Source organism: Onychostoma macrolepis, chromosome 13 (genome assembly GCF_012432095.1).
Source record: "Onychostoma macrolepis isolate SWU-2019 chromosome 13, ASM1243209v1, whole genome shotgun sequence".
In the NCBI taxonomy this organism is placed as follows: domain Eukaryota; kingdom Metazoa; phylum Chordata; class Actinopteri; order Cypriniformes; family Cyprinidae; genus Onychostoma; species Onychostoma macrolepis.
In genome coordinates, this window is record NC_081167.1 from 24,549,962 (window position 1) to 24,576,240 (window position 26,279).

Consider the following 26,279-nt stretch of genomic DNA (forward strand, 5'->3'; position numbering starts at 1 on the left):
GACCAAAAAAAAAAAAAAATTATATATATATATATATATATATATATATATATATATATATATATATATATATATATAATTAGGCTCATAACTAAGATTATGAGTTTTGCTGTTTTTTGTTTTGTTTGTTTTGTTTTGTAAACAATATAGCATAATATATTCTAATATAATATTTCTCTTTATTCGATATAGCTGTCTTCTCCAGCACCTTCAGAAAAGTAAAATGTCTGAAGTTAATCATTATAATAAGGAAGGGAGTGAATAACGTTTTCAATAAATAATAAGGGCAGGAATCATATACTAACGCCTTTGATAGGAACCGGTGTTGTACCGGCTTGTGTGAGCGCCTCCCTTAAACTCACTCTTACAACACACAAAACACAAGTTTGGACAATATTTACGATCTACGACTCTCACCGCTGACCGTACGATGTGATTCGTTTTTTTCCCCCATCCAGTCTGACCGATCTGTTGTTTTAAGTCTGCTGTGAAGACGGAGCGTAAGCGAATTTTCAACGGCATGCCGAGGAATTAAGCAGCCGGGTGATCGGAGCGTCGAGGGCTGGATCGCTCTGAAATCCAACCCGCGGATTAAGGCCTAAATTCCCAAAGCGGATACATGTACGTAGTTTTTAATTACATACTATGCAGATATTTGGTCAACTATAACTGTTTATTGCGTTTCAGATTGCAGGTCTGATAATGCATCCGTTAACCTACGCAAATAGTGTTATGTTTGTGAAGGCTGGTCATTTGACAAGCAAAACAGGCTAACGCTAGAGCTAACTGCCTTTCAGGACGCAAATTCACTCGACATGAATTAAAAACAAAAGCTGCGTCAACACATCATGTTTAAATGTATTTGTTAATGTAATTTATAATAAAATGAAATGGGTAGTAACGTTTAGTTGCATTATCAAATTTAATCAAGTGCGTGTTCGAATGTTATTTGAGAAACTTTATTAAATTATTAGTTAGGCTTCTATGTGCATTAAATGTGTTTATGTCTTTTTATATAGGGTTGTGTTTATCAGTTGACATGAGGAGAGAAGATACTAAACCGAGTCAGGACGGGTGAGTCATTTACACTAATAATGTTCTCAAATCACTTATAATAATATGTAATAATGTGCGTATAGGCTATAATTTCTGTGAACATTCCGGGACACATTCTAATATATGAGAAAAAAATTAAAGCTTTCATTAAACTTTTGAATAAATCATAGATTAAATGAAGCCATTTGATTTGAAGACCAACAAATCTGAAAAAAAATGTACATACATTATTCCTATGATTTGTGATCTTAAGAATCTGGCAGATTTTGGACTGTACAGAAACATGGCATGCTAAGCTCATGGTAGATCTCGAAATATTTGTTATTGCTAAAAACAGTTTCTCTATGAAGGAAATGAATGATTACTTCAGATCTTGACTCTTGTGTCACTGAATCTGAGAGAGAGCAGCAGAAGAAAGCATAAAACGGGACATTCAAGGATATGAACATATGCCAAGCAGTAGGGCAACATTGATATCATAAGTTAATTTTTACAGGCACTGCTCAGAGGAAGGAAAGTGGCTGTCCTTAAACAAATAAGGCCTGTTTTCTGTTATTCGTATCTGTGCAAGCAGTGCTGAGACAGTGGGACGGAGCTCTTGTGCTCTTATCACTAGCTTAACACATGTTTGGAAGGAAAATCTTACTGTGGTTGATCTGATTTGACTTTGTGGTTTGCATGTGATGGGCGACTGCAGCTTGCCTCTCATTTGAGGTAGCTAATCTGTATTAATGAAAGCTAAAACCTCTGATAATGCCACAAAGCACAAGAAATCCTCCAGAGACCCCCGCGGGGCAGTCTAGCCAGCGTTAGTGGAGGTATTTGCATCGAACCGTCTGAAGTGTGCTGGACTTGTCAGGATCTTGCATCACACCTCAGTACTGTAACTGTGACTTGCAAATAAGGGTGAATCATTCTGAAAGGCTGTGGGGTGTGTGAAAGCATTCTGTGGTAATTCAAAAAAAGCACAGGCAGTACTTAAAGATATTATTGTGAAGAGAATTGAGAATACACTGTAGAAATAGACGTGAATGCCATTGCTATATTTGTGGGATTTAAATGTCAAAAGGTAGTCAGACTCGTCTTATGAACCTGGGTCAGAGTTGCTTAGTGAAGTGGAAGTACATGAGGTTTCTTTTGTAACATTTATTTCTGTCTTCTTAACAGTAATCTTACAAGCCACTTTCTGATTCTGTTCTCTTGTGAGATTTGTTAAAAGTGTGAGTTGTGCATTTTAGAAATTCAGTTTTGTGTTATGAATGAAATGTTCAACTCATTACATAGGTATAGTTAGTATATGCAAAAAATATTAATTTCAAACCGTTTTTTTTTTTTTAATTATGATTATCGCTGAACTTGCAGTACTGTTCAGATGTTTGGGGTCAGTAATTTGTTTTTAAAGAAATTAAAACTTTAAATAGATAAAATGATGACAAATGCATATGTTACAAAAGATTTCTATTTCAAATAAATGCTGTTTTATTTATTTATTTTTAAACTTGTTTTATTTTTTTTAATTTTCCATTGATCAGAGAATCCTGAATATTTATCATGATTTCCACAAAAATATTAAGTAGCAGCACAACCGTTTTCTACATTGATAATTTTTTCTTGAGCAGAGAATCAACTTATTAGAACGATATTCAGCTTTGCTGTCACAGAAATAAATTACATTTTAAAATAAATTTAAAAAAGAAAACAATTATTTTCTTAAACATTTTCACACATTTCACTTGAATGCATTTTTTGTTTATTTCAGTTTTCATGTTCCCACTTCTTCTCCGGTTCTTCCACATGTTACGACACAACTGTTCAATCAGTTTATCTGTTTTTCTGCAGTTTTGCTGCCGATCGTTTGAGACAGGCCCTCCTCCAGCCCTGAAGCCAGCATGACGGAGGTCCAGGCCACAGTGGAGTTCTCTGTGGAGCTCCACAAGTTCTATAATGTGGATCTCTTCCAAAGAGGGTAAGAACATGTTCTAATACCCTTCTGTTCCACTAAAGATCTTATCCCAGAGAAAGTGTCATTCCAGGTCGGGTTGCACACGCAGATAAAATATTTTCAACGTTGATCTTGGTTGGAAGCCATAACTAAAACAACAGGAATAGGAATCAACTGCATTTGAAAACATTTTAATAGTGTGGCAATATATTATCAGGCTCCTGCTCTCAACAAGATGAATCTTTTTCTGTAGAATGAGCAAAGATTGTCTAGTTTATGTAAACAAATGGTGGTGGACGGTGGCATGTGTTTGTAGTAAGATACATTTAGAAGGAAGTTAATAGAGAATGATATTCATACAGGGGAATAAATGTTTGTATATCTCTTTTTTGGTTTTGGAGTTTGTTTTATGTTATGGTTTGGAGTCTTAACGTTGAGCCTAATTGGTAAACCCTCTTTTGTTCTTGACGTCTTAAATAAAGCTGTTTTGTTGATTTGTAAAATGCAATACAGAAACTTGCAGCCTGCACTGCAGCTCCCGTCTTCATTTTAGGCACTCCATATGAGATGATCTTCACTGATATTAATAACATGCAGTGCTCTCTTACAGTCTGTACAGTCTCGCTGTCGTTCCTGCCGTTGCTTGCCGGCACGAGTCTCAGCTTCTCCATCTATATGTGCACCAGCCTTTCTTAGAATTCATAATTTAGGAGTCTTCTCTCAACTATTTTTGTTCAGGCATGTCACACATGTTTGCTTGTACGGTTGTGTTTAATGTTGCACAGTTTTATTCTCCATGAGTTGGCTAGCAGAGAGGGACACCTTAAAATACCTTGCTGTTTCTAAAGTTGTATTTTTAAATTTTTTTGCCTCAGCCCAAAATTGACCCTAATCCAGTTCCCAAATAAGAGTAAATACAACAGTAGTAACATACCTTTCTTTAAAGGGATAGTTCACCCAAAAATGAAAATTCTGTCATTAATTACTCCCACTCATGTCGTTCCAAACCCGTAAGACCTTCAAAAAAAACCCCGTAAAGCCCGTCATCTTCAGAACACAAATAAAAATATTTTTGATGAAATCCGAGAGCTTTCTGACATAGACAGCAACGTTAGGACATTGGTGAAACAGTCCATGTGACATCAATGGTTTAACTGTAATTTTACGAAGCTGCGGGAATACTCTTTGTGAGCAAAGAAAACAGAAATAATGACTTTATTCAACAATTTTTCTCATCCAAATCATCCGCCATTATCGAGAGTACCTCTGCACATAAACAAGTTATGCGCGTGATGCTGCTAATGTAAAACACGCATTGTGGAAAGTAATGCAAATTTGCTGTGGAACTTTCGATAATGATTTGGAGGAGAAGAATTGTTGAATATGTTTTTATTTTTGTTTTCTTTGTGAACAAAAAGTATTCTCGTAGCATCGAAAAATTACGGTTGAACCACTGATGTCACATGGACTATTTTATCGATGGCCTTACTACGTTTCTGGGCCTGGGAACATTTCAGTTGCATTGCTGCCTATGCAGGGTCACAGAGCTGGATTTCGGATTTCATCAAAAATATCTTAATTTACATTCTTTCTCACGGGTTTGGAATGACATGAGGGTGAGTAATTAATGACAGAATTTTCATTTTGGGGTAGACTGTCCCTTTAACAGCCTGTACAATTTGGGTTTTCAGTCATGTCTATAGCACAAATGGTGCAGAGCACAAAGTTAGCTTTGGGTTAGCAGTTTAAACAGCTAAGTATGTACAAGCTTCACTAATGCATAGGTCATAGATATAGACAGAATAAATGCATTTCCATATTTAACATGAGAATGCCATTTCTATTAGCAGATAACCTCAGAATACAATTGAGGTTAACTGCAGATTGCACCAGTTTCAGTATGTGCCAGAAACCTGAAATGACCCAGCATGTGATACAGGTATTTGTGCACTCTTAGCCTAAGCATGGAAACATGGGTATTTCACACACAAGAGCCTAATGGCCCATTCCTGTAATGTGATCTCTAGAGGCCATTATGCACTATGAAAAGCCACAGTTTTTTTTCAGCACAGGTAAGAGTTAAGTTACAAGTGCTGCCCACATTTCAAAACCAGTCTCTAGATATAACTAGGGGTGGGTGGTATGAGTATGATACAGGTTGTTACAAGCATATAAAGTTATTTTTGCTGGATATCCATAGGAAAATGTGTTTAAAGGGATAGTCTACCAAAAACTGAAAATTGTCATCATTTATTCACCCTCATGTCATTCCAAACTTGTATGACTTGGGCTACTTTCTTCTGCAGAATGTAAAAGAAAATACATTGAATAATGTTGTTAATCAAATGGCCTCAGTTCCAATTTACTTCCATCATGTGGATAGAAAATAAATTGGAGGTCAATGGGAACTGAAACTGTTTGGTTGCCAACATTCTTTAAAATATATTTTTATGTTCCGCAGAAGGTTATGTAGTTGAGTAAATGATGATAGAATTTTCATTTTTATGCGAACCATCCCTTTTAAGTTAGTCATACATTTATGCAGTGTCACACTTTCTATGTTGCAATGTAAATGTCTAAAGAGTCCGTTTTCAAAGCAAAGGCAGAAACTCTAGGTTATGGTCAGTGCTCAGTAGGGTTGTTTGGTGTCTCAGGTTAACATTCCACATCTGCTGACATTGTCACCACGGGTCTAACTAAAACACACAGCCATTGGGTTTGCTCAGCTGTGCTACAGGAAGCACAACGCAACCGTCATTCTCCTCTTCAAGTCCTGCAGGGGGACTAGTTGTTTGTTCCTGTTCCCAGATCTGTGTTCCGGCCAGCCTGTTGTATTCTTGCGTATCTTCTCGCTCCCACATAAGTGCCTCTGTGTGCTTTTGATGTCATGATATTCTTGTCAGAAGGAAAATTGCAGCTCTATTTTGGTTGCCTGAACTTCCTCTTTCATTGCAAATGCATGGGAGGATGGAGCACAGGATATAAACACGTAGCTGTGTGCATACAGCCATGTGCTGGAGGAGATCTCTAATGAGATCAGTGTGTCCGGATTATTCAGCCGAGCTCTGATGAGTAGAAATGAGGAACTGAGATGGTGTGAGATGTGTTTGGCTGTCACAGCAGCTTCTTCCTTTCTAAGAACCGCAGTAAGGAGAAAATCTGACCAGTTTCTTTAAAAAAAAAAAAAAAAAAAAAAAAAGGAAAGATAATTGCAGAAACTATTTTCTTTTGAGAGGTGTGGTTCGTAAACTGCATTTTTCTGCTGAATACGGTATTAATATATTCTGACAGCGTTTTCTGCATTGCTGAATCTGTGACAGCAAAAGAAATGATGCTTTAGCTGAGTTGTAGTCTGAATTCACTGTTATGAGGGGAAAAACAGGCACTGGGAAATAGCTAATTCGTTGAAAAAAATTAAATAGACAACTCCTTTTCAAATGTTATGTTGAGTAATGAATCATTTTGAATCGCCCAAAGTGACTCACAAATAAATCACAAACAAACTCACTGGTTTAAATGACTCACTGAATCACTCAATAAATCATTCTGAACAGTTACTATTAGCCTAATTCTGTCTAGCATGATGTTTGTTTGTAATATGCACTACAGTTTAATTATTTTTTTTACTCACCAAGGCTGCATTTATTTGTTTAAAAATGCACTAAAAACAGTAAATATTATTACAGTTTCTATCTCTAAGTGCTAAAGCTGAATTTCCAGTAGCCATTACTCCAGTCTTCAGTGTCACATGATCCTTCAGAAATCATTCTAATATGCTGCTGATATGCTGCTCAAGAAACATTTCTTGTTATTGTCAATGTCAGACGGTTAAGTCTTTTTAGTTCAGCATTTATTTGAAATACAAGACTTTTGTAACATAACTCTCTAAAAAAGAATCATTACATAGAATTAGACTCAGTATATATATTAAATTCTTTGAGATTCTTATCCCTAACTCTACCTTTATAGAAAGTAAGTCTTTGAGCTGAGTGGGCTCAAGTGTAACAAGCTAGCGTCAGGCTTTTCTTACATGGACTGCACTCAGTAAGAAGAAAAATATCATCAAAAAGGGCCGTTTCGATAGCAGTCCATAATAAAATCTGGCATTGGGTTTTATGTGTTTGTGTAATAGTAATAAAGCAGGCATACATTTGCAAGAAGTATAATGCTTGTCTTGAATTCTTATCAGGGTTCCTACGGGGTTTGGAAAAGTACAGAAAAAAGAAATCAGAGTATGGAAAAGTATTTGTCTTTCCAGACTTTTGCCCCTATTTATTTATTTATTTATTTTTTATAATAGAAAATTAAGAATTTAATTAATATAAATTTATTGTAGAAGACGTCAAAGTCAAAATTCGACTGAATGAATTCAAGGTGCACTTTTTCATTATGCAAAATGCAGGTTATAAGACATTTTGGGTTTCTTCTCACAATATTCTTATCACCATATTACATAGCCTCAAGGACTTTTGCAAAAATAAAATATATACAGACTTTTATGTGCGCACAAGAAACCATTAAACTTAGCATAAAGGACAATGCACACTGAGCCACCTATTGTGCCATCAGCCCATTTCGCAGTGTTTTTTGGCCACCGCAGAGTATGGGTAAAAGAGACCTAAGACCTTGAAATATGGCGTACTGCCCTAGCGAAAGCCAAATTTTAAACCATTTTTTATTTATAAACCCTTGAACTTGGCAAATTTTATGCCATCAGCCCATTTTGTGTGATGGTTTCTGTGCCGCCACGGAGGATGTATTAAATTGGATATTAGGCCTTGATATTAGAGGTACTACCATAAGAAAAGCCAAAATTTGAGCAATTAGATTTCTATTACTTCATGTGCATCCATGCTCTTGTTTTATTCATAGTAAGATGGCAGTGATGCACGAAAGAAATAGGTTATGTAAAACTAGAAACTATAATGCGTAAGCATGCAGAAAGTTTGCAAAAAAGTTTCTTGTGCATGTAAAAGTCTTTTTTTGTTTGTTTGTTTTTTTATTATTATTTATTTTAGTGGCTTTGTATGTTAATGTCACTTAAAGAAAATCAATGAAAAAAAAACCCCTGAGAAAATAAAAATATTTACAGATGACTCAGTGTACTATATACCAAATACAATGCTGAAAATAATGCTCTATGAACCATTTATGTTGAATATGTGACCCTGGAGCACAAAACCATTCATAAGTAGCACGGGTGTATTTGTAGAAGTAGTCAACAATACATTGTATGGGTCAAAATGATTGATTTTTCTTTTATGCCAAAAATCACTAGGATATTAAATAAGGATCATGTTCCATGAAGATATTTTGCACATTTTCTACCTTAAATGTATCACAACTTAATTTTTGAGTAGTAATATGCATTGCTAAGGACTTCATTTGGACAACTTTAAAGGCTATTTTAATTATTTTTTATTTTTTTGCTCACTCAGATTCCAGATAGTTGTATCCCGGTCAAATATAGCCCTATCCTAACAAACTATGTCATCAATGGAAAGCTTATTTATTCTTATAGCTTATTATTTATTCCTATAGCTTTCATGTGATGAAATTGACCCTTATGACTGGGTTTGTGGTCCAGGGTCACATGTGGTCTGAAAATCTACTAAGAGATTTGGAAATTTGAATCTGGAAAAGAATGGAATTTTGAAATGGAAAATGTGTAGGAAGTAGGAACCCTGTCTTATGCTTATTATGAACACTCTTGTTTTCTTGTATGTGATGACAGGTTCTATCAGATCCGAGCCAGTATGAAAGTGCCGCCACGGATCCCGCAGAGGGTGGAAGCCAGTCTGCTGCATCCCATAGGTAAAAATACACTCATACATCTCAAATGAACATGTCTTGTCATGTCGCGATACCACAGAAATATAAATCAAGGAAACAAAAACAAGTTCCTTCGTTTGTACAAAACAAACTGAGCTGGTACTGTATTTAAACTTCATAAAATGTTGATTGTGACAATAAATATTACATAAAATGTTTTGTTTGGTTTATTTATTTATTTTTTGTCTAAAAATGTCTAGAGGTTGTTTAAAGCTGATTTTTGAGATTTTGCTTATTTGATAAAATAATAATAATAATAATAATAGTAGTAAGGGGCATATTACAAATATAATAATAGTATTAAAAAGTTATTTATTTATCATTAATTTACAATATACAAATGTATTCATATATGAAAAATATTAATTGAGCTTGAAACTATGCTGCTAGCAGTTTTGCAATGTCAGTCTTGGATTTATTGTATGAGTTCTGGATCATTGTTTGGGAGGATTAATTTTTAACTGATACCTCATTCCATTTTTGCCATTAACGTGTATGCGCTGAAGCTACATTTTCTAAAGACACACAAAATGTTTCAGCCATCTAAATGATCAGTTTTATCTCTACAGAGGTTTCTTCAGGCTGTATATTTCAAAGGAATGCAGCTTATCTTCAGTTATGAGGGTTAAATGTCTTACCTTCCTTTTCTCACAGTTCTCACAGCTGTAGCCTTCGGCTCTCTTAATATTGCATCAACATTCACCTCGGGGCTTACAGTGATTGACACAGTGGGTTGAAAGAGTCTTTGCCTGTGCTTTAACAGGCTCTGTGTTTGTTGGAGTGTGTAATGTCTTACACCCTGTGGTGAAATGTGGTGAGAAACATCATTATCTGTCCAGCGATTCCTCAAATTCTTTCCTAATACAAGTATCAGGCCAGTCGTTTAGCTTTTTCTTGTAGCTTTGTGTTTGAAAAGCATGTGTAATGTTGGTTGATCATGATAACCGTCAGATGCAAGATGCACTAACACGAATTAAGTTTGACGTTGACTCCATTGATGTCAAACTTGTTGGTGCACTTTGTCACGCCATATTTGCATGTACACAAATAAGGCGGAAAGATTTTCAGAGAACAGAATGATTTAAAATGGAAAACATAACAGCAGATATTTACTTCCGTTAAATCAATGGGCTGTTTGATACATTTTTTTATTTAGTTTTACGGGGAAGAATAGCACACATCTTTGTAAAGAGCTTTGTAAAGCCCTGCTAATGTGCGTTTTCTCACAGGTTCGGATCTGGCTTTTCCAGCATCAGTTCAAGACGATGTGGTCTGCAGCAAAACCTTTCAGATCCTTTATAAAAACGAGGAGATTGTAGTCAATGACGTCCTCGTATTCAAAGTGATGATGCTGCTAGATGCAAAAAAGGCAAGTGAATCTCATGACTCAAACAACACGCACACTAAGGGTTCAGTGATCAAATCTGCCTCTCTATGCGTCACTAGTGGTGGTGATGGTCTTTTTTTCCCCTGCAGGTGGAAGAGTCCTTAAATGAAATGGACTTTCAGCTGTCTTTGGACCTGTTCTTTACCGATGGCGACTACTCGTATGTAAAAGAATAACTGAATATTGTTTTAAAAAACCTGAAGATTTTACTTTTGCTTATATTTTGGGTTAGGGATATGAACAAGTAAAAACTATTACCTTAAACAGTTGTTTCACACATATAACAGGGTTTGTTTTTGTCTGTGTTCAGGCCCGAGGACCCGAGTTCTCTCCAGAGCATCAGCAGTCGAACGCTGCGTTTGCACTTTAGCCTCCACAGAGGCATCCACCAGCACGTCAACGTCATGTTTGACTACTTCCACCTGTCTGTCATCTCTGCCACTATCCACGCATCACTGGTGGCCCTGCATCAACCTCTAATCAGGTCAGCAGTACACTGAGAACTGGACCTGCAGATCGTAGTTGTCATTTTGAATATGTCACAAATGAAGACAGTAGACTGCTGTGCTTCCCAGGACAGACAAACACATAAAATGCCTTTACAGCATGGGGAAAAATGCGTTCTAAACAGGGCTTGAACCGAAAAGAAGAACCGAAATTTCGGTGAGAATGATTCTGATTTTATTACATTCGGTGTAAACGGAAATTGATAATGGATAATCGACAGTAACAACGAGGTCGCGCCAGTTGAGGCTCACACAGTCTGTAAGTGAGAGAAATTAAAACAAATGAACACAACTGCACACAGAAGAAACATAAAAATGTAACTTAGTTTTTATATTTAGCCTATAACATACAGCCTAGTTAAGCAACATGACGCAATCAAGAGAGTGAAGTTTTCACTGAAAACCACGATCGCAAATTTGACATTTTATATAAGAGTTCAAACGACTAGCTACATTTTTCTCTGAGCAACACACAGCGGTGTTTCGTTACTGAATGATTCACGTTTTTGAATTTTAAATCATTTGAGTCAATGATTCAGTGGTCCATTCATAAATTCTTGAATGAATCAGCCTTCTGAATAAATCATTTGAAGGCATGCTTCAATGACTGATTATTTATTCACTTGCTGCCACCTACTGGCGGTTTACTTTCATAGTAGCTTATCGGTGCATTTTTTTCCCCAACATTTCATATTTGTATATTTAAAAAAAAAAACATTTTAAAACATCAAGCTCACAACATTATTGACACTGTTATAATTTTGCAGTCTAAATGCATTCGTGTGTTTCAGCTACATTGAACTGTGTAAATGCATCTGAATGCCACAGTCACTTCTGTTTCTTCTGCAGTGGAAAGATCGGTTTTGTTGATATTGATACTAATTTAATTTTGATTGGTAACAGCCCTATATTGTCTTATTATATTAAGTGAAATTATTAATAAAATGTAAGAATTTGATATTAAAGCTGATGCATGCATTTAATACGGTTAGGGGAAAAAATGTCCTTTAAATAGCCCAAAAATTACCTGGAAATCAATTTAAATAAATTTTTGTATGTCATATAAAATGTAATTTCCCAGCAACAAAATTGTGGCCATTGAAAATGCTGAGTGGCCAGTAAATTTGGAAAACCACTAGCCACAGTGGTTGGTGAGCAAAAAAGTTAATGTCAAGCCCTGGTTCTAAAGGTGCTCCTTATCAAAAATGTGCCTTTATTTTGAAAGCAATAGAAATGTGTCTACTGTATTTGACTGTTAGTGTTTGTCCCCTCAGTTTCCCACGGCCAGTCAAAAGCACCTGGTTGAATCGTAATGCTCCAGCACAGAGCAAAGACTCTCTCATCCCGACGCTGGAATCTGTGGTGTTCGGCACCACCTACGTCAAGCAGCTGTCCCCAGATGTAAGAATACAAGCACATGCACACACACACACACACACACACACAAATATCCTTACTCAACCAAATCAACATTTAATGTGCAAGAGAGATAAAATGTCTAGACACTTCCCTATTAGGCATTAATTTCATAGGATTCGTTGACATTAATTGCTCTTTTTCTAGCTTAGTAAGTACAGTGCATTTTTTGTTTTAGTCCAATTAGTCTAAAACACTTTGCTGACATAACATTTGCAAGGCAAAGTACAGAGGCAGTGATTTTCTCATATCATTGAGAGTTTTAAATGTGTCCATAAATAGACATCATTATGTAACTGAAAGGCTTGAGCGGTTACTGTTAACAAGATGGTGATTTTTACATTACAACAATTCTCTTGAGACCACAGTCATATTAAGATGGCATGTAGGTTTCTGAAGGACCATAGTGAGCTCTAGTAGAAGTCACTTTTATACCTTCATTGAATAGGAAACTTTTCTCAATCACTAAAGGGAATTGGGTGTTATCACAATGCAAAAACTTTTAATGCTCCTGTTGTTGATGCAGTGTTCAGTGATGCATCAAGACCTCTTTCGTGATTTGCAGGGCAAAACCTTCCTGGTATCAGATCAGTGCCTACAGCACGCCTTCAGCCTGCACCAGAACATGTGTGCCAGCTTGCTGCGGGCGTATCAGGGCCTGTTCTGCTATTTAACCTCCTTGACCAAGAATCTTCCTGCATCTCAGCGAATAGAGCTAGGTATGTAGTACATCAGAGCTTAGAGAATAAAAGTCTTGTTGGAAAACTGAAATGATTCGTTTTAAAACATTTTTACACTGCACTTCAATCGTTGACCCTGTATAAAGCTTTTTTGTGGCTGGTTGTCATGAAGTTTTGCTTAAATTTGCTTTGCAGGGTGTCATTTTAACAAAACTTTCTCCTAATCAGAAAGGATTTAATAAATCATAAATATTTAAAATATTTTAGATTTCTCATATAAATCAAAGAATGTATCATGGTTCAACACTGATTTAAAAAAAAAAAAGGAAAAAAGTTTCTTGAGCACTAAATATATATATATATATATATATTTATTTATTTCTCCACTGAACCTTTGGAAGTACATTTAGAGATGCTGGGACTAAAATAATTTTTAATTTTCAATGCTCCATAATAAATATTTGTGTATATATATTTTTTTTAATTATAAGTGATTATATTTATTACATTTAAACTTTTATATATTGTTTATTTTATATCAGTTTTATAAAATATAAATTTTTGCCTATTGCATGTATGTGTGTGTGTGTTATATCTGTATATCTGTTTTATTGTATATGCTTTGGATCATTTGCTTTCACATATTAATATATGTGTTTTAATCTCATCAGAGCCCATCAGATCACTGAATACTCACTTACACTAATGTCCCCATTCACTTGGAAATCTATTTAGAGACTTTTGAAGAGCTGCTGTTCTGGACATTTACCTGTTAATGCTTATTTAACTGCATATTGTATGCCTCTGCCCTCTCTCTTATGTATGTGTCAGCATGCGGATGCTTTAATCTCCCATTTTTTTGTGTTTGGACCTCAGAACTAGTCTATAATATGACTTTCCCTCTAGAACTTTCACTGTAAACCCTCACTCACTCAGTCAAAGCTAATCTACTCACCCCTTGCTGCTTCTGACAGTGACTGAACTTGCATGTATTTAAGGGTTCATTTTAAACTCAAACAGCAAAAGGGGAGAGTGAAAGTTTTAAACGTGCCTATATGTGCAATCCCACCACTAGCCAAGCCCAGCATGCAGGTCCTTTATGAACGAGTTCTCAGAAGACCTTACCCTCCAGGCCAAAGGCACGTCTACATAGGTATGTCCCTCCAAAACCGACCCTCAAAATCGCTCCACATGCCTCTTGCCTTTCATTCGTGTCTTTTTTTACCTTTCTTTCTTCCGTTCCCCCTAACTTGGACGTTTGTCACTTGTTTGGCAAGTGTCCTTCAGTGAGGGAGCTTTTAGCTCAACTTAGTCCTCCTGTCCTTTATTAGTATCTCAGATCTCAGGCTGACTTGGGATCAGTCTTATTGCTTGAACTTTGCTGGTATTCTCTGTCCTCTGACTCCTACTTCCTGTGCTGTTGATCCTCTAGATCCCTCTCATGTGCTGTCAATCACAGGCTCTTCAGACAGACCCTTCTCTCTCATTCACTCCATACTGCTGCTGTAGGACCAACATTTTCACTCTACTGTCTTTTCTTTATTTTTTAGAGGAACTTGATGTGGAGGCCCGACTTAATGAGCTTTGTGAACAAGTCAAGGTATGTCAAGGGAAGTTAGTACCATTTAATACAAAAAAATACAGAGCTGGATTTGTCCCAAACAAGTCGATATCTTTAAGCTTTATAGAATGTTATAGAACTTTATTGAAGGGTCTTGTTACTAGGGCTGTGCAATTAATCGCATGTGATTGTCATTCGCATCTCGTCAGTAAAGCCGGTTCTGTGATTTAGTAAATCTTTCACGTGCTTTCAGATGGAGCGGCATTTAATACACAGAGCTGGAGATCACTGACAAGCTGACAAGTTTATAATCGAATGTGATTCATCTGCGATTATTAACGCGATATTGCGTAGCTTGTCAGTGATCTGTGTATTAAATGCTGCCCCATCTGAAAGCATGTGATGGAGATTGACTACTAATCACAGAACCGGCTTTACTGACGAGATGCCCATGACAATCACATGTGATTTATCGTGCAGCCCTACTTGTTACCATTTGGCAACATCTGTAAAGCAGAATTTGGTTTATGGTATCATGATGGTATACTACACTCTTTCATATCTATGGTTGTGTGTGTATGTAATCTTGTAGCCGAGGGCAGAGAGCCCAGATGAGTTGGCTGAACTGGTGAACATGAATTTGGCACAGCTGTGCTCTCTGCTAATGGCACTGTGGGGGAATTTCCTGGAAGTGGTGTCCCTGAATGAGCGGGTCTCTGCGCTGTTGGCCCAGGAGCACCATACACTACGGGTGAGTTGCGAGGTTTTTTTTTTGTTTGTTTTTTTAAATCATGTGCATATTCTAATTGCATACTTTTATTGGGTTATGCATTGCATTCTGACACATTTTGTAACACAAAGATGCATGAAATTGTTATTGCATTGTTAGGAGTGTTTGCGCAGTTTGTTTCTGGCTTTACTTGTTTTATTTACCATTTTTAGGTGCAAAGATTTGCAGAAGCTTTCTTTTGTCTTGAACACCCAAGACAGAGTGCTCTGGCCTACCAGGAACTGCAGTACGGCTTCAAATATCATTACTGAAATGTAGTTATTTAGCACACAGAGAAGATGTAAATTATCATGATAATTCAAATGAACTACTTTATTCAACAGTGCTCACAGTCACCAACAGATGACCACAGCTATCAAGAACTCCTCCTACTTCTTGTCCTTGCCACCTCTTCCTGTTGAATGTGCTGATCTTGATGGGGATGTGAACTCCCTACCAATCATCTTTGAGGACAGATATTTAGAATCAGTTACTGAAGGTAACACCACTTGTGGATCGATAAAACGATAATCTTTGATAAAAATTTTTTTAAAAAAAACTTTCATTTTGAAAGCGTTCAAGATTTGTGCAAGCTTTAAAGTATGCTTTTGCTGGAATAAAAAAACTAAAGCAGTGGTGTTCGATCCTGCTTCTGCAGGAACACCTTCCTAGATAGTTTAACTCCACTCTATCTGACTAGAAGTTTCAAGTAAATCTGAAGACCTTGATTAGCTGGTTCATTTATGTGTTTTATTAGGGTTAGAGCCTAACTCTGCAGGAGCAGGACTGGACACACCTGAACTGAATATAGTGAAAAGGGACAAGACCTTTGAAATGTCAGATTTTGTGCTAGTTCATGCTGTCTTTAAGATAAACTAGGTATGGCATAGTGGTTTGGTTATGAAAAATCTTAAAGGTTCAGACCCTTCATAAGGCAATTCGCCATTATTTCCTTAATGTAAGTTTGCACAATGGAAGCACTCCCTGTAGTTAAGTGACTATTCACTTAGGATAAATAGTCTGCTAACTACTACTTACCATATTTCTTCTACTCTGAAGATCGTGATGGTCCATGGCTTGGTCTCCACAACACCAGAAGCAGCTCTGTGTCCACTAAAGCAGACCGGTCCAACTCAAAGGACTGCATTGCTAGTGGATTGGGAGGCCTCGGCCCGTACTCCGATAAGCAGCAAGCTGCCCTCGCCACGGCTTGGCCTGAACAGAATGAGCCTCCTCTCAAATCCAAAGCCAAATCTATCAAGCTAAAGAAGAATGCCAAGACTGAAAATTCAAAGAAGCTGATCAGGCAGAGCTCGAAAGACTCTGTGGTCCTCACAGGCTACAAGAACTTGAAGCTTCCTCATGGTGAACCGACCACCAAGTCCAAAGAAGTTGACACTCAGTGCAACCCGAAAGACGAGCTAGATGATGTAGGAAAATACATCCACCAGAATGAAAGTGCAATCACGCATTGTGCTCAGAATACTAAACACTGCACCACAAGCGACATTCAAGGCAACGCCGGTATCCAGAGCGACAGCTTTTCCAATCTTTTGAGTTTGCAAATGCAGGCTAGGCCCCAGGCAGGTACTGGAGCAGAAGCCACACAATGCACAGCTGCCAGAATTGATTCGACAAATCCACCCGCTGGGCTCAGACATATTGATGTCAAACCGAGCGACAAGGACCCCTACCAGGGCGATAAGGTCACCATTCTCTTACCACACCACTCAGATCCGGCCGCCAAGAGGGATGTTCCAGAGATCACACAGACCGATTTCTCTGAGTTCAAGAGTCGAGTTGGGGACGGTGCCACGTTCGTCGGAGCTTGTGGAGCCGCCTTGAGGACTGATTGTGTTCCTCAAGCTTCCTCCAGGCTCTCAGACTCGGGTATCGAGAGTGAGCCCAGCTCTGCAACACAGTTAGCACCGGTTTCTCCATCTCCTTTTGCGAATACTAGCCTGGAGGCACCTACAGAGCCCATTTTACAGAGTGCCCACCAGAAACCATCTCCGCTCAGCCCTGCCTCCAGAGGAGCCACCACCTTAGAGGGTCTCAATCCAGAGAGCACCAGCGGCATCAGTGGAGTCCAGTCTTCCCTCACCTCCATTAATTCGCTCCCCTCGGATGATGAGGTGGAGACGGAAGTCACTAGCAGAAAGTCCAGCATCCTTGTGCAAGAACAGAGCCTCATATTTTCAGGAGAAACTCATAGCCTCCCGTTATCGAGCTCTAGAGCTTTGGCTCAGCAAAAAGCCACGATCAGTCATGGAGATGGGCTGGTGTCTTACAATGAGGACTCTGCTATCCAGCCCCGCTGTGAAACTAATGCTCCTGATAGGCCGACAGGATCTAGTGATACCGATGTTCCAGGTGGTGCAGCTTCGGGGCCAGAAGCATGTAGTGAGCCTCAGACGGCTGCCCAGTCCAGTACATCGGTCACAAGCAGCACGGACCTGGTGAAGAAAGGCTTTGTGGAGAACTACTTTGGCTCCCGTTCCAGCACTGATGTATCTGAGATCAGCCCATTGGAAACTGCAGCTGTAACGCTGGGGATTCAGACTTGCCCCAATGCTAATGACGAAGAGGATGAAGAGGAAGAGCAGGATCACGAGATGATTGAGAACGGTTACTATGAGGAGACAGATGGGCTGGTTTATGTTAATGGTCTCCCAGGGGAGGAAGGAAAGTGTGAGGATGGGGGAGCAGAGGGAAGGAGCCTTTTTTATGATCACCTGGGTTTGGAACAGCTCCAGGAAACATACATCCCCTCAGACGGCCTGCAGACACGGCCTTCTGGACCAGCACCAACCAGCAACGACCTGTGCTGGTACAAGAGCGCCCCCACTGCTCAGATGACAGCGTGAGTTTTCTTTTTTTCCCCTTACCCTTTAGTTTTACAGTTTGCCATGCACAAAAAATGAATACAAAATATGTGTTGCCAGAGTTCAAGGTTTTTTCAACTGTGAGACAGTTTGTCAGGATTCTTTGATGAATAGAAAATTCAAAAGAACTGCTTTTTGTAAATAGAAATACATTGACACTATAAACATTGACATTATAAATGTCACTTTTGATTAATTTAATGCATCCCTGCTCAATATTAATTTCTTTACATATTTTTTTACTGGCCAGTATATGTTATTCCAAACAATAAAATGTCTTTGCCTTTATAGTCTTTTATTAAACTTTAATGATTGCTTCACTTCTACAGCAACTTGCCTATAACATATTAATATGTTAATGTGAATTTTAATGTTAACCAGCAGCCATATAGCTATTCAGGCATTATTTTAGGCTACTTTCCTAGGTAAAGCCATCTTTATATAATCTTTGCAAAATGTGTTGCAGTAATTTAATGCAAATTATTATAATAAATTTTACAACAAATAATGGAAAATTACTGTACTGTAGATTTGAAAAATCTTTTACATTGAGTGTAAGCTGGGATTCTGTTACTGCATTAAGACGTTTTTAGAAGTGCATTAAAAGGAGAAGCATTAAAACCAAGTAGTTCATGTTGCTGCAGATTGCAGATGCATGAACTAATACTTGACAGTAGGTTCCTTTTTTGTGTCACTGTTTGATTGTGTGTTTCGATCTTTAGGTTTGCCCAAGCAAAAGAGGAGTTGAAGCAATTAAAGTTGCCTGGCTTCCTGTACAGCGAGGTGGCAGATCTGGCGTCCACTGTGCCATATTTCAGCATGGATGAGGATGAAAACTGTGATGAGGGCATACACTTAATAGTTTGTGTACATGGTCTGGATGGTAAGCAATCACAATCTTAATGTTGGTAAATCCTATATATAACCCTGGGTCCAAATTTACAGATTTTCTTCAAATAAAAACTATTTCTTTAGGTAACAGTGCGGATCTGCGTCTAGTGAAGACTTATTTGGAGCTCGGTTTGCCTGGAGTTCGTATAGATTTCCTAATGTCAGAACGCAATCAGGTAAACTGCACAACAGTCCCATGAACAAACACTGGATTTGGGCTGTTTCTAGAATTAATAAATTCTGTATTATATAAATTTATAAAAAAATTAATAAGTGCTTCTGAAAGGTATAAAGTATATGTAAAATCACTGATAAAAATTCAATAGACTTGTAAGATATATTCAAATGTGATATATTTTGAAATATTAACCTTCTTTATTTTTGGTTGTTATTCAAGAATGACACATTTGCTGATTTTGAATCCATGACTGACAGACTTTTGGATGAAATAGTGCAGTACATACAAATCTACAACCTCACAGTTTCCAAGATAAGGTAAGATCTCTTCCTCAAACTCAAATATAAGAGAAAGTAAAACTCAGATATTAGAAAGCATCGCAGTGTTTTTACAGACAACACTTTTAATGGCCCTGTCCAGTGTGACATTTCACAATGATTGATTTTGAGGGCATCTGACACAGTTTTGTCCATTTTATCTTACATATTTCAATTAAATAAATGAATATTGACCACACTGCTGTAGTGTCAAAACAGTAGACTAAAAAACAAAACCAAAAAACATGCGCACACAATTTCACCACATGGACACACTTTAAATACTGGGGCTCTTTTTGCCCTGAGCCTTGGTCAATTTTTCACCCCGGCTTTGTCCCAAAAGAATCCCTCATCGTCATCCCTTTCCCTCTCTTCCAAGACTGTGTGATGTCTAAACCAGTGTGCATCGTGGTACATTCTGGCCTTATAGGGGGCGCACTTGAGCATCATTTTGCACCATAAAATTACAAATAACATGAATTTTAAATTAATTTTACAGACCTGCAAATGGAGGTCAATCCAAGTATGCCAGTTTGCACTGTGCCTCTAATTTTATTTTAACTTGACGTTGATGATAAATCTGAGTTTAAAAATAAGCTTGTCAAAGCTAAAACGCATCTAGCCTTAGGATGACAGAATCACCATGTTGTCTTTTTCAGTTTTGTGGGTCACTCTCTGGGAAATCTGATCGTGCGCTCGGTGCTGACGAGGCCCAGGTTTAAGTGTTATCTCAGCAGACTGCACACGTTTCTATCTCTGTCTGGACCACATCTTGGCACGCTGTACAACAGCTCAGCCCTCGTCAATACCGGTAACCCATCCTCATGAACTCAGCAGTTTTCTGAAGACAGTCATTAATGAGCCACTCATTTTTAAACTGTTTCTCTCGTTTTTCTCTGTATCAGGGTTGTGGTTTATGCAGAAGTGGAAGAAATCTGGCTCTCTGCTGCAGCTGACCTGTCGCGACCACTCTGACCCACGCCAGACCTTCCTCTATAAGCTAAGCAAGAAAGCAGGTCAGTGTGACGTTATTTTGGTTCCAACGAGTTGATGTTAGTTCTTTGGCGCCGATAGCCTCGTGGGCAGCGTGTCAACATGTAGTGCCATTACGCATAAAAAATGTTTTTCGTTTTACTCCATATACCAACTTTCAGACTCTGTTTCAGGTCTTCAGTTCTTTAAGAACGTGGTGCTGGTGGGGTCTCTTCAGGACAGATACGTCCCTTATCACTCTGCTCGAATTGAGATGTGCAAAACAGCCTTAAAGGACAAACAGACTGGTGAGAATTAATGGAAGAGTCCACCCCCATTTTTTTTTTTTCCTTTATCTATTTACCCTCATATGTGACCCTGGACCACAAAACCGGTCTTAAGTGTAAATTTTTCGAAATTGAGATTCATACATCATCTGAAAGCTGAATAAATATTCCATTGATGTATGGTTTGTTAGGATCAGACAATATTTGGCTGAGATACAACTATTAGAATATCTGGAATCTGAGGGTGCAAAAAAACCAAATATTGAGAAAATCGCCTTTAAAGTTGTCTAAATTAAGTTCTTAGCAATGCATATTAGTAATCAAAAATGAAGTTTTGATATTTACGGTAAGAAATTTACAAAATATCTTCATGGAACGTGATCTTTACTAAATATCCTAATGATTTTTGGCATAAAAGAAAAATCAATTTTGACCCATACAATGTGTTTTTGGCTATTGATACAAATATAACCCAGCGACTTAAGACTGGTTTTCTGGTCCAGGGTCACATATCATTCCAAACCCAAACCCATTGACTTTTACTACCAAAGGTTTTAGTTAATACTTGGAAAGGATAAAGATCTTAGGTTTTGGGATTGTTTTACTGCTTCTAACGACACATTTCTCTCCTTTATCTACTTGTGTGATCAGGTCCGGTGTATGCTGAGATGATCGAGAACCTTCTTCTCCCTGTGCTTCAGAACAAAGACTGCAACCTGGTGCGTTACGATGTCATCCATGCGCTGCCCAACACCGCCAACTCCCTGATTGGCCGGGCAGCCCACATCGCCGTCCTGGACTCTGAGATTTTCCTGGAAAAGTTCTTCCTGGTGGCAGGGCTCAAGTTTTTTCAGTAGCCTTGCTAGATCGGAAGCGAATACCTCACTGCAAACGGACGTTTTTCTGGTTCTTTTTTCCTCACGGTTTTAAGTATGCTCTTGGAGGTAAAGCAAAATATATCAGTGTTATTTTTGTTGTCGATTTCGTTTCTATTTAGTCTGTTGTGAATGTGGAACTTATCGTTTTTATTTTTCTACTGCCATTTTTTTTTTAATGGTCTATTCATTATTAAGAAAATCAAACCTCCTTGTGGTATTTTTTTTCAGTGTTATTTATGTACGACGTTAATTTTTACCATTTTCATTTAACAATTCATTCTATTAAACTCTTATGCTGAACTGGAAATGTAGCTGCTAAAAAAAGAATGAACTATTTATTCGGGGTGGAAATCCAGGTCGTTTTCATGGTAAAAGCATGTTCACTTGAACATTTTGGTATCTAGGGTTGGCTTGCATCTGAACTGCATAAAACATATTTTCTAATAAGAAATTGCCATTTGACTACACATTTTTTACAATTTTTTTTTTTTACAACGTCAAAGGCTTCCTGAACCTAGACGAACATGATTGTAGCTGAAACGAAGCAGCCTTGGACCGTGTGTTGGTTTTATATGATGTCTCTGGTGCCCATTGCATTCTCATGCACAGTCTCGACCCAGCCTGGAGTTGGGTGGAGAAAACGCACGCTTAGCATGTTAGTATTTTCTTTTTATTACAGGGGATACAGGTAACGAATTAACAATGGGCCAGGTGTGTGGGCTAGATGGTTAGTCAGTTTAAAACAGCACAAATACTAGTAATCGGATCACATAGTTGTGGGAAAATATTTATGTTCAGTTTCCTATGGAGGAATTTGTTGATGCTTGTGTGCAAAATACTTTAAATAAAACATTGGAATTATCCTGTTTTTGTTAAAATAGTTTTGTAACATGAACTCCACATTTCATTAAATGTATTCGCAATAATGTTTTTGTCCCTTTTTTTTTTTTTTTTAGTAGAAGCTTTGTTTTCATGGATTACTGTATTTATTTTAAATTAAAGGAGTACTTCCAAACCTGTGGAAGGCTATTTCCATAATGGTAGGTAATTACAATTTCACAATTGTAAATTTAATTGTCCCATTTTGTAATTTTTTTTATCTTCCACATTTGACTTGATTTCAAGTGATGACTTGTGTGCTATATCACGAGTATTTGAAGTCATACAAAAGCATTGTGTAAGGCACATTAATACAGGATAATATAATACTTATTATAAAACACACCACTTTTATGGTACTTTTATTGTATTTTTGGTCTTTCCATGAACTGTCCTTGTATGAAAAAGAGTTGCATGTTGGGTCATTGGCACATTTTCTTCTCTAGATGGCACTGTTTACTAGATCTCCAAATGAAAGGCATATGCTGGTAAACTTGATGCATTTCATATTACACTTAACTTAGATACTATTATAGTTTGTATTAATATTTTGAATTAATTTTAATATTTAATCTTTTTAATGATTTTATTGACATTTTTAATGTATTTAGTTATAATTTTCTTTTTATTTGTTTTTACACATCAAGTAGCTGAAATAAGTTGATTGGAATGTAATTAATTAATTCCAGTAGCTGGAATTAAAAAGGTGGGATTTCATTGCTATTAAAAACATTATAGTGAATTATCAAATCTAAAAATCTATCCAAATCTTATTTGTTTAGTCTAACAATTTGTTTTTATTATAGTGCATGGAATGATCCTGTATAATAGAAATGTTTTCCCCCTCTATTTAGCTCCTAGTGTTTTGCTGCATGTGGCCTCTTGAAACCAGCTGATCTTTGGAATGTGGGGTCACCATGGAAACCTTAAAGACTTGAATGAAAGCAGCCTGTTATCCAGCATCACCCCCAGTTCTCCAGGCCGCCTCTGTGGGATGATGCCATGCGGTCCGGGCAGAGAAAAAGCCAGGGATCGAAGGTTATGCGAATATGATCACAGCAGGGGTCAGCGGTTGAAAACAACACACAGCTATTTTCCTGGAGACTCTTAAGAGGCTGAAATTGGCAAGACAGCGGACAACTTTTTGGCACAATGGAAGCAGAAGATAATCCCTAATGGCCTGTCATGACCCTTAACAGACCCTTAATCACCCCACACAAACACAAACAGCACGGCTCATCATACACTCCTGTTTTCATGCTGAAATATCACAGTCATTTAAATGTTTTATTTGCCAAATCACTGTTTGATTTAACTATAATTGTTTGATTTGATAATTCTGCATTATGATCAGACATTTGAGTGGTTAATTGCGGGATGGTGGTGGTCTCTGCTGCCCTGAATTAGTGTAATCTCAGACAGGTTAATGCTGAGCTTGATTAGTAATCTGATTGGTATGGATTTAATCTGACCCAGGCGGGTCCAGAGACTTCATTGTTTTTGCCCAAAGAAGAGGAAAGCCTGCAGAAGTTAAGAACAAGGAATGCAGAATAAATGTGAGGATGATCTCTCATTACTGCATGGTTTTGTATATGTTGAACAACACACTGGCACACAGCTGGCAGTTCATTCATGAGCCTATACTGCAGCACACTCACCATACCTAAATGGAAAATATCATTATTTCCGCCAAAATAACGTAGTTGCTACTACTACTAAATTATTGCTAGGGTCAATTTAGTAGTCACTGGATATTGGCAGGAACATGTCATAGCATCCCTACTAAATTTTTTTTTTTTTTTTTTTTGATTATTTGAATACTCAAAAAGAGAATTTAAGAAAGTAAAAGTAATTTGTTTTGTGCTAGCTAAATTTCACATTTTCTGATCAAGCCAAGTATATTGAAACTATCCAAAGTTCTGTTAAGCCTAAAGCAGTGAAAACTGCATCTCTATATCCATCTTATGTACTCTTAAAGGCAAGGTAAGTGATTTGGTTCAGAAACATTTTTTGTTATGGGGTTGAAAGTCTCTTCACATCTCGATAGCATTCGTTAAGTTTAGTGGTCTAAATGTGTTTATATGTATTTATATTGCCTGTGGAAGGAGTAGGACCCAAAAAACTTTGCCCAATCAAAATGTTCGGTCCGAACATTACGATTGGCTGCCCTGCCTGCCTGTCAAATATGTATTTGCATACCTCTGCGCACCCTGTTTGTGCAGACATGATACGTCATCAGCACGTTCCATCGAGAATGAAAGGCACTGTTATTGTATTATTATGCACTTTGTACTTTAATGTAATGTCACTGGTAAATGAGACATTAGGTAATCTGACACCGACGCCGTCTCTCATCGCGTTGCAGGTTATCTCTGGTCTGCCTGGTGCATTCATGTGTTTTGGGGGAGGTGTGGCTATGCAGAGTGATTACGCAGGGAGGGTGGTAAACTTGCTTTCAAAGCAAACTTGCTATCGCTAGCCTTTCCAAAATTGCCTACCCTACCTTTTAAGGTGAAAAAACAAACATGGTACAATAGTTAAACAATGGTAACCACAAAATAACCAAATTTGGTTTTGTGTCCACTAAACATAGTTAAGCCATGGTATTTATAGTAAAACTGTAAAAAATAAAATAAAATTGGTTTCCACACATTTACAATAATAAAACCATTTAACAAAAAAAAAAAAAGAAATCAGAAAAAAAAAAGACTCGCAGTACACACTCCGAAGTCCCGATCTGAATCAAATGATTGGCGATAAATCACCCAATCTAAGACCAATGATTTGTGGACCCACACCGATGTCCCGTTCTTAATCAAAAGATTCACGAACTTGCTTCAAAGTCCCAGTCTGAGTCAAATTATTTTCAATATTCGATTCAGTTGGAGCGCTTCGAAACTTCGAGTTTCGAAAAGCTCAGTTTCACACATCATTATACATGCTTTTTTAAATCAATAATTTGAAAATTTGCATTGTCATTTTTACATTTAGTCATTTTGCAGACGTTTTTATCCAAAGCGACTTACAATTGGGGAATACATAAAGCGATTAATCTTAAAGAGGCAAACAGACAGAGGAAGTGCTCGTAATACCAAGTCTTAGGCATTGTTCAAATAAGTACAAGCTAGAAAGGGAAGGAATAAATAAAGAGAAAGACAAAGGTTTTTGTTTGTTTGTTTTTTAAATTTAGGATGAGATGAGTTTTCAGCTGTTGCTTGAAGGTTGACAGGGATCCAGCATTCCGGATAGGGGTGGGAAGATCATTCCACCAGCCAGGAATGGTGAACGAGAATGTTCTGGAGAGTGATTTTGAGCCTCTCTGTGGCTGTTCTATATGCAAGCATCAATGTCTTGAACTTGATGCGAGCTGCAACTGGTAGTCATTGCAAGGAGATAGAGAAGTGTAACTTGGGCTCTTTTGGGCTCGTGGAAGACCAGTCGTGCCGCTGCATTCTGAATCATTTGTAGAGGTTTGATTGTGCTTGATGGTCCAGCCAGAAGAGCATTACAGTAGTCCAGCCTAGAAATGACATGGGTCTGGACAAGAAGTTGTGCAGCATGCTCTGTTAGAAAGGGTCTGATCTTTCTGATGTTGTGTAATGCAAACCTGCAAGATCGAGCAGTCTTTGCGATGTGATCTTTGAAGGTCAGCTGGTCATCAAAGATTACACCAAGATCGAAGTTGATGGGGTAATTGGAGAAGTACCAAGCTGGATGGTGAAATCATGCTGTAGAGCTGGAGTGGCAGGGAAGACAAGAAGCTCAGTCTTTGCCAGGTTGAGCTGTAGGTGATGTTCTTTCATCCATGCCGAGATGTCCGCCAGGCTGAGATCCATGCAGCTA

The 26,279-nt window shown here is 37.7% G+C and overlaps 2 protein-coding genes across 4 annotated transcripts in view; one reads left to right on the forward strand and one right to left on the reverse strand.

Moving 5' to 3' along the window:
- The window catches only part of col9a1b (collagen, type IX, alpha 1b), a 33,241-nt gene extending 32,683 nt beyond the window's left edge, over positions 1-558 (reverse strand). The window contains exon 1 of the mRNA XM_058795462.1: positions 418-558. The gene's annotated coding sequence lies outside the window, so the exon portion shown is untranslated. The remainder of the gene's footprint in view (positions 1-417) is intronic.
- fam135a (family with sequence similarity 135 member A) lies at positions 314-22,483 on the forward strand. Of its 3 annotated transcripts, XM_058795458.1 has the most exons (22): positions 314-621; positions 1,020-1,074; positions 2,896-3,022; positions 8,733-8,812; positions 10,060-10,199; positions 10,307-10,377; positions 10,528-10,701; positions 11,998-12,124; positions 12,705-12,858; positions 13,895-13,972; positions 14,370-14,419; positions 14,973-15,131; positions 15,323-15,396; positions 15,494-15,648; positions 16,209-18,012; positions 18,757-18,917; positions 19,010-19,101; positions 19,323-19,420; positions 20,080-20,231; positions 20,326-20,436; positions 20,587-20,700; positions 21,331-22,483. In XM_058795458.1, exons 3-22 carry the CDS (start codon positions 2,946-2,948, stop codon positions 21,534-21,536), a joined length of 4,077 nt encoding a protein of 1,358 aa, XP_058651441.1. In that variant the 5' UTR covers positions 314-621; positions 1,020-1,074; positions 2,896-2,945; the 3' UTR covers positions 21,537-22,483. The 3 variants fall into 3 exon arrangements, with proteins under 3 accessions (XP_058651441.1, XP_058651442.1, XP_058651444.1); XM_058795459.1 differs by lacking the exon at positions 13,895-13,972; XM_058795461.1 differs by lacking the exons at positions 314-621; positions 1,020-1,074; positions 2,896-3,022; positions 8,733-8,812 and having other exon boundaries at positions 10,061-10,198; positions 10,305-10,377.
- Positions 22,484-26,279: the final 3,796 nt, after the last annotated feature.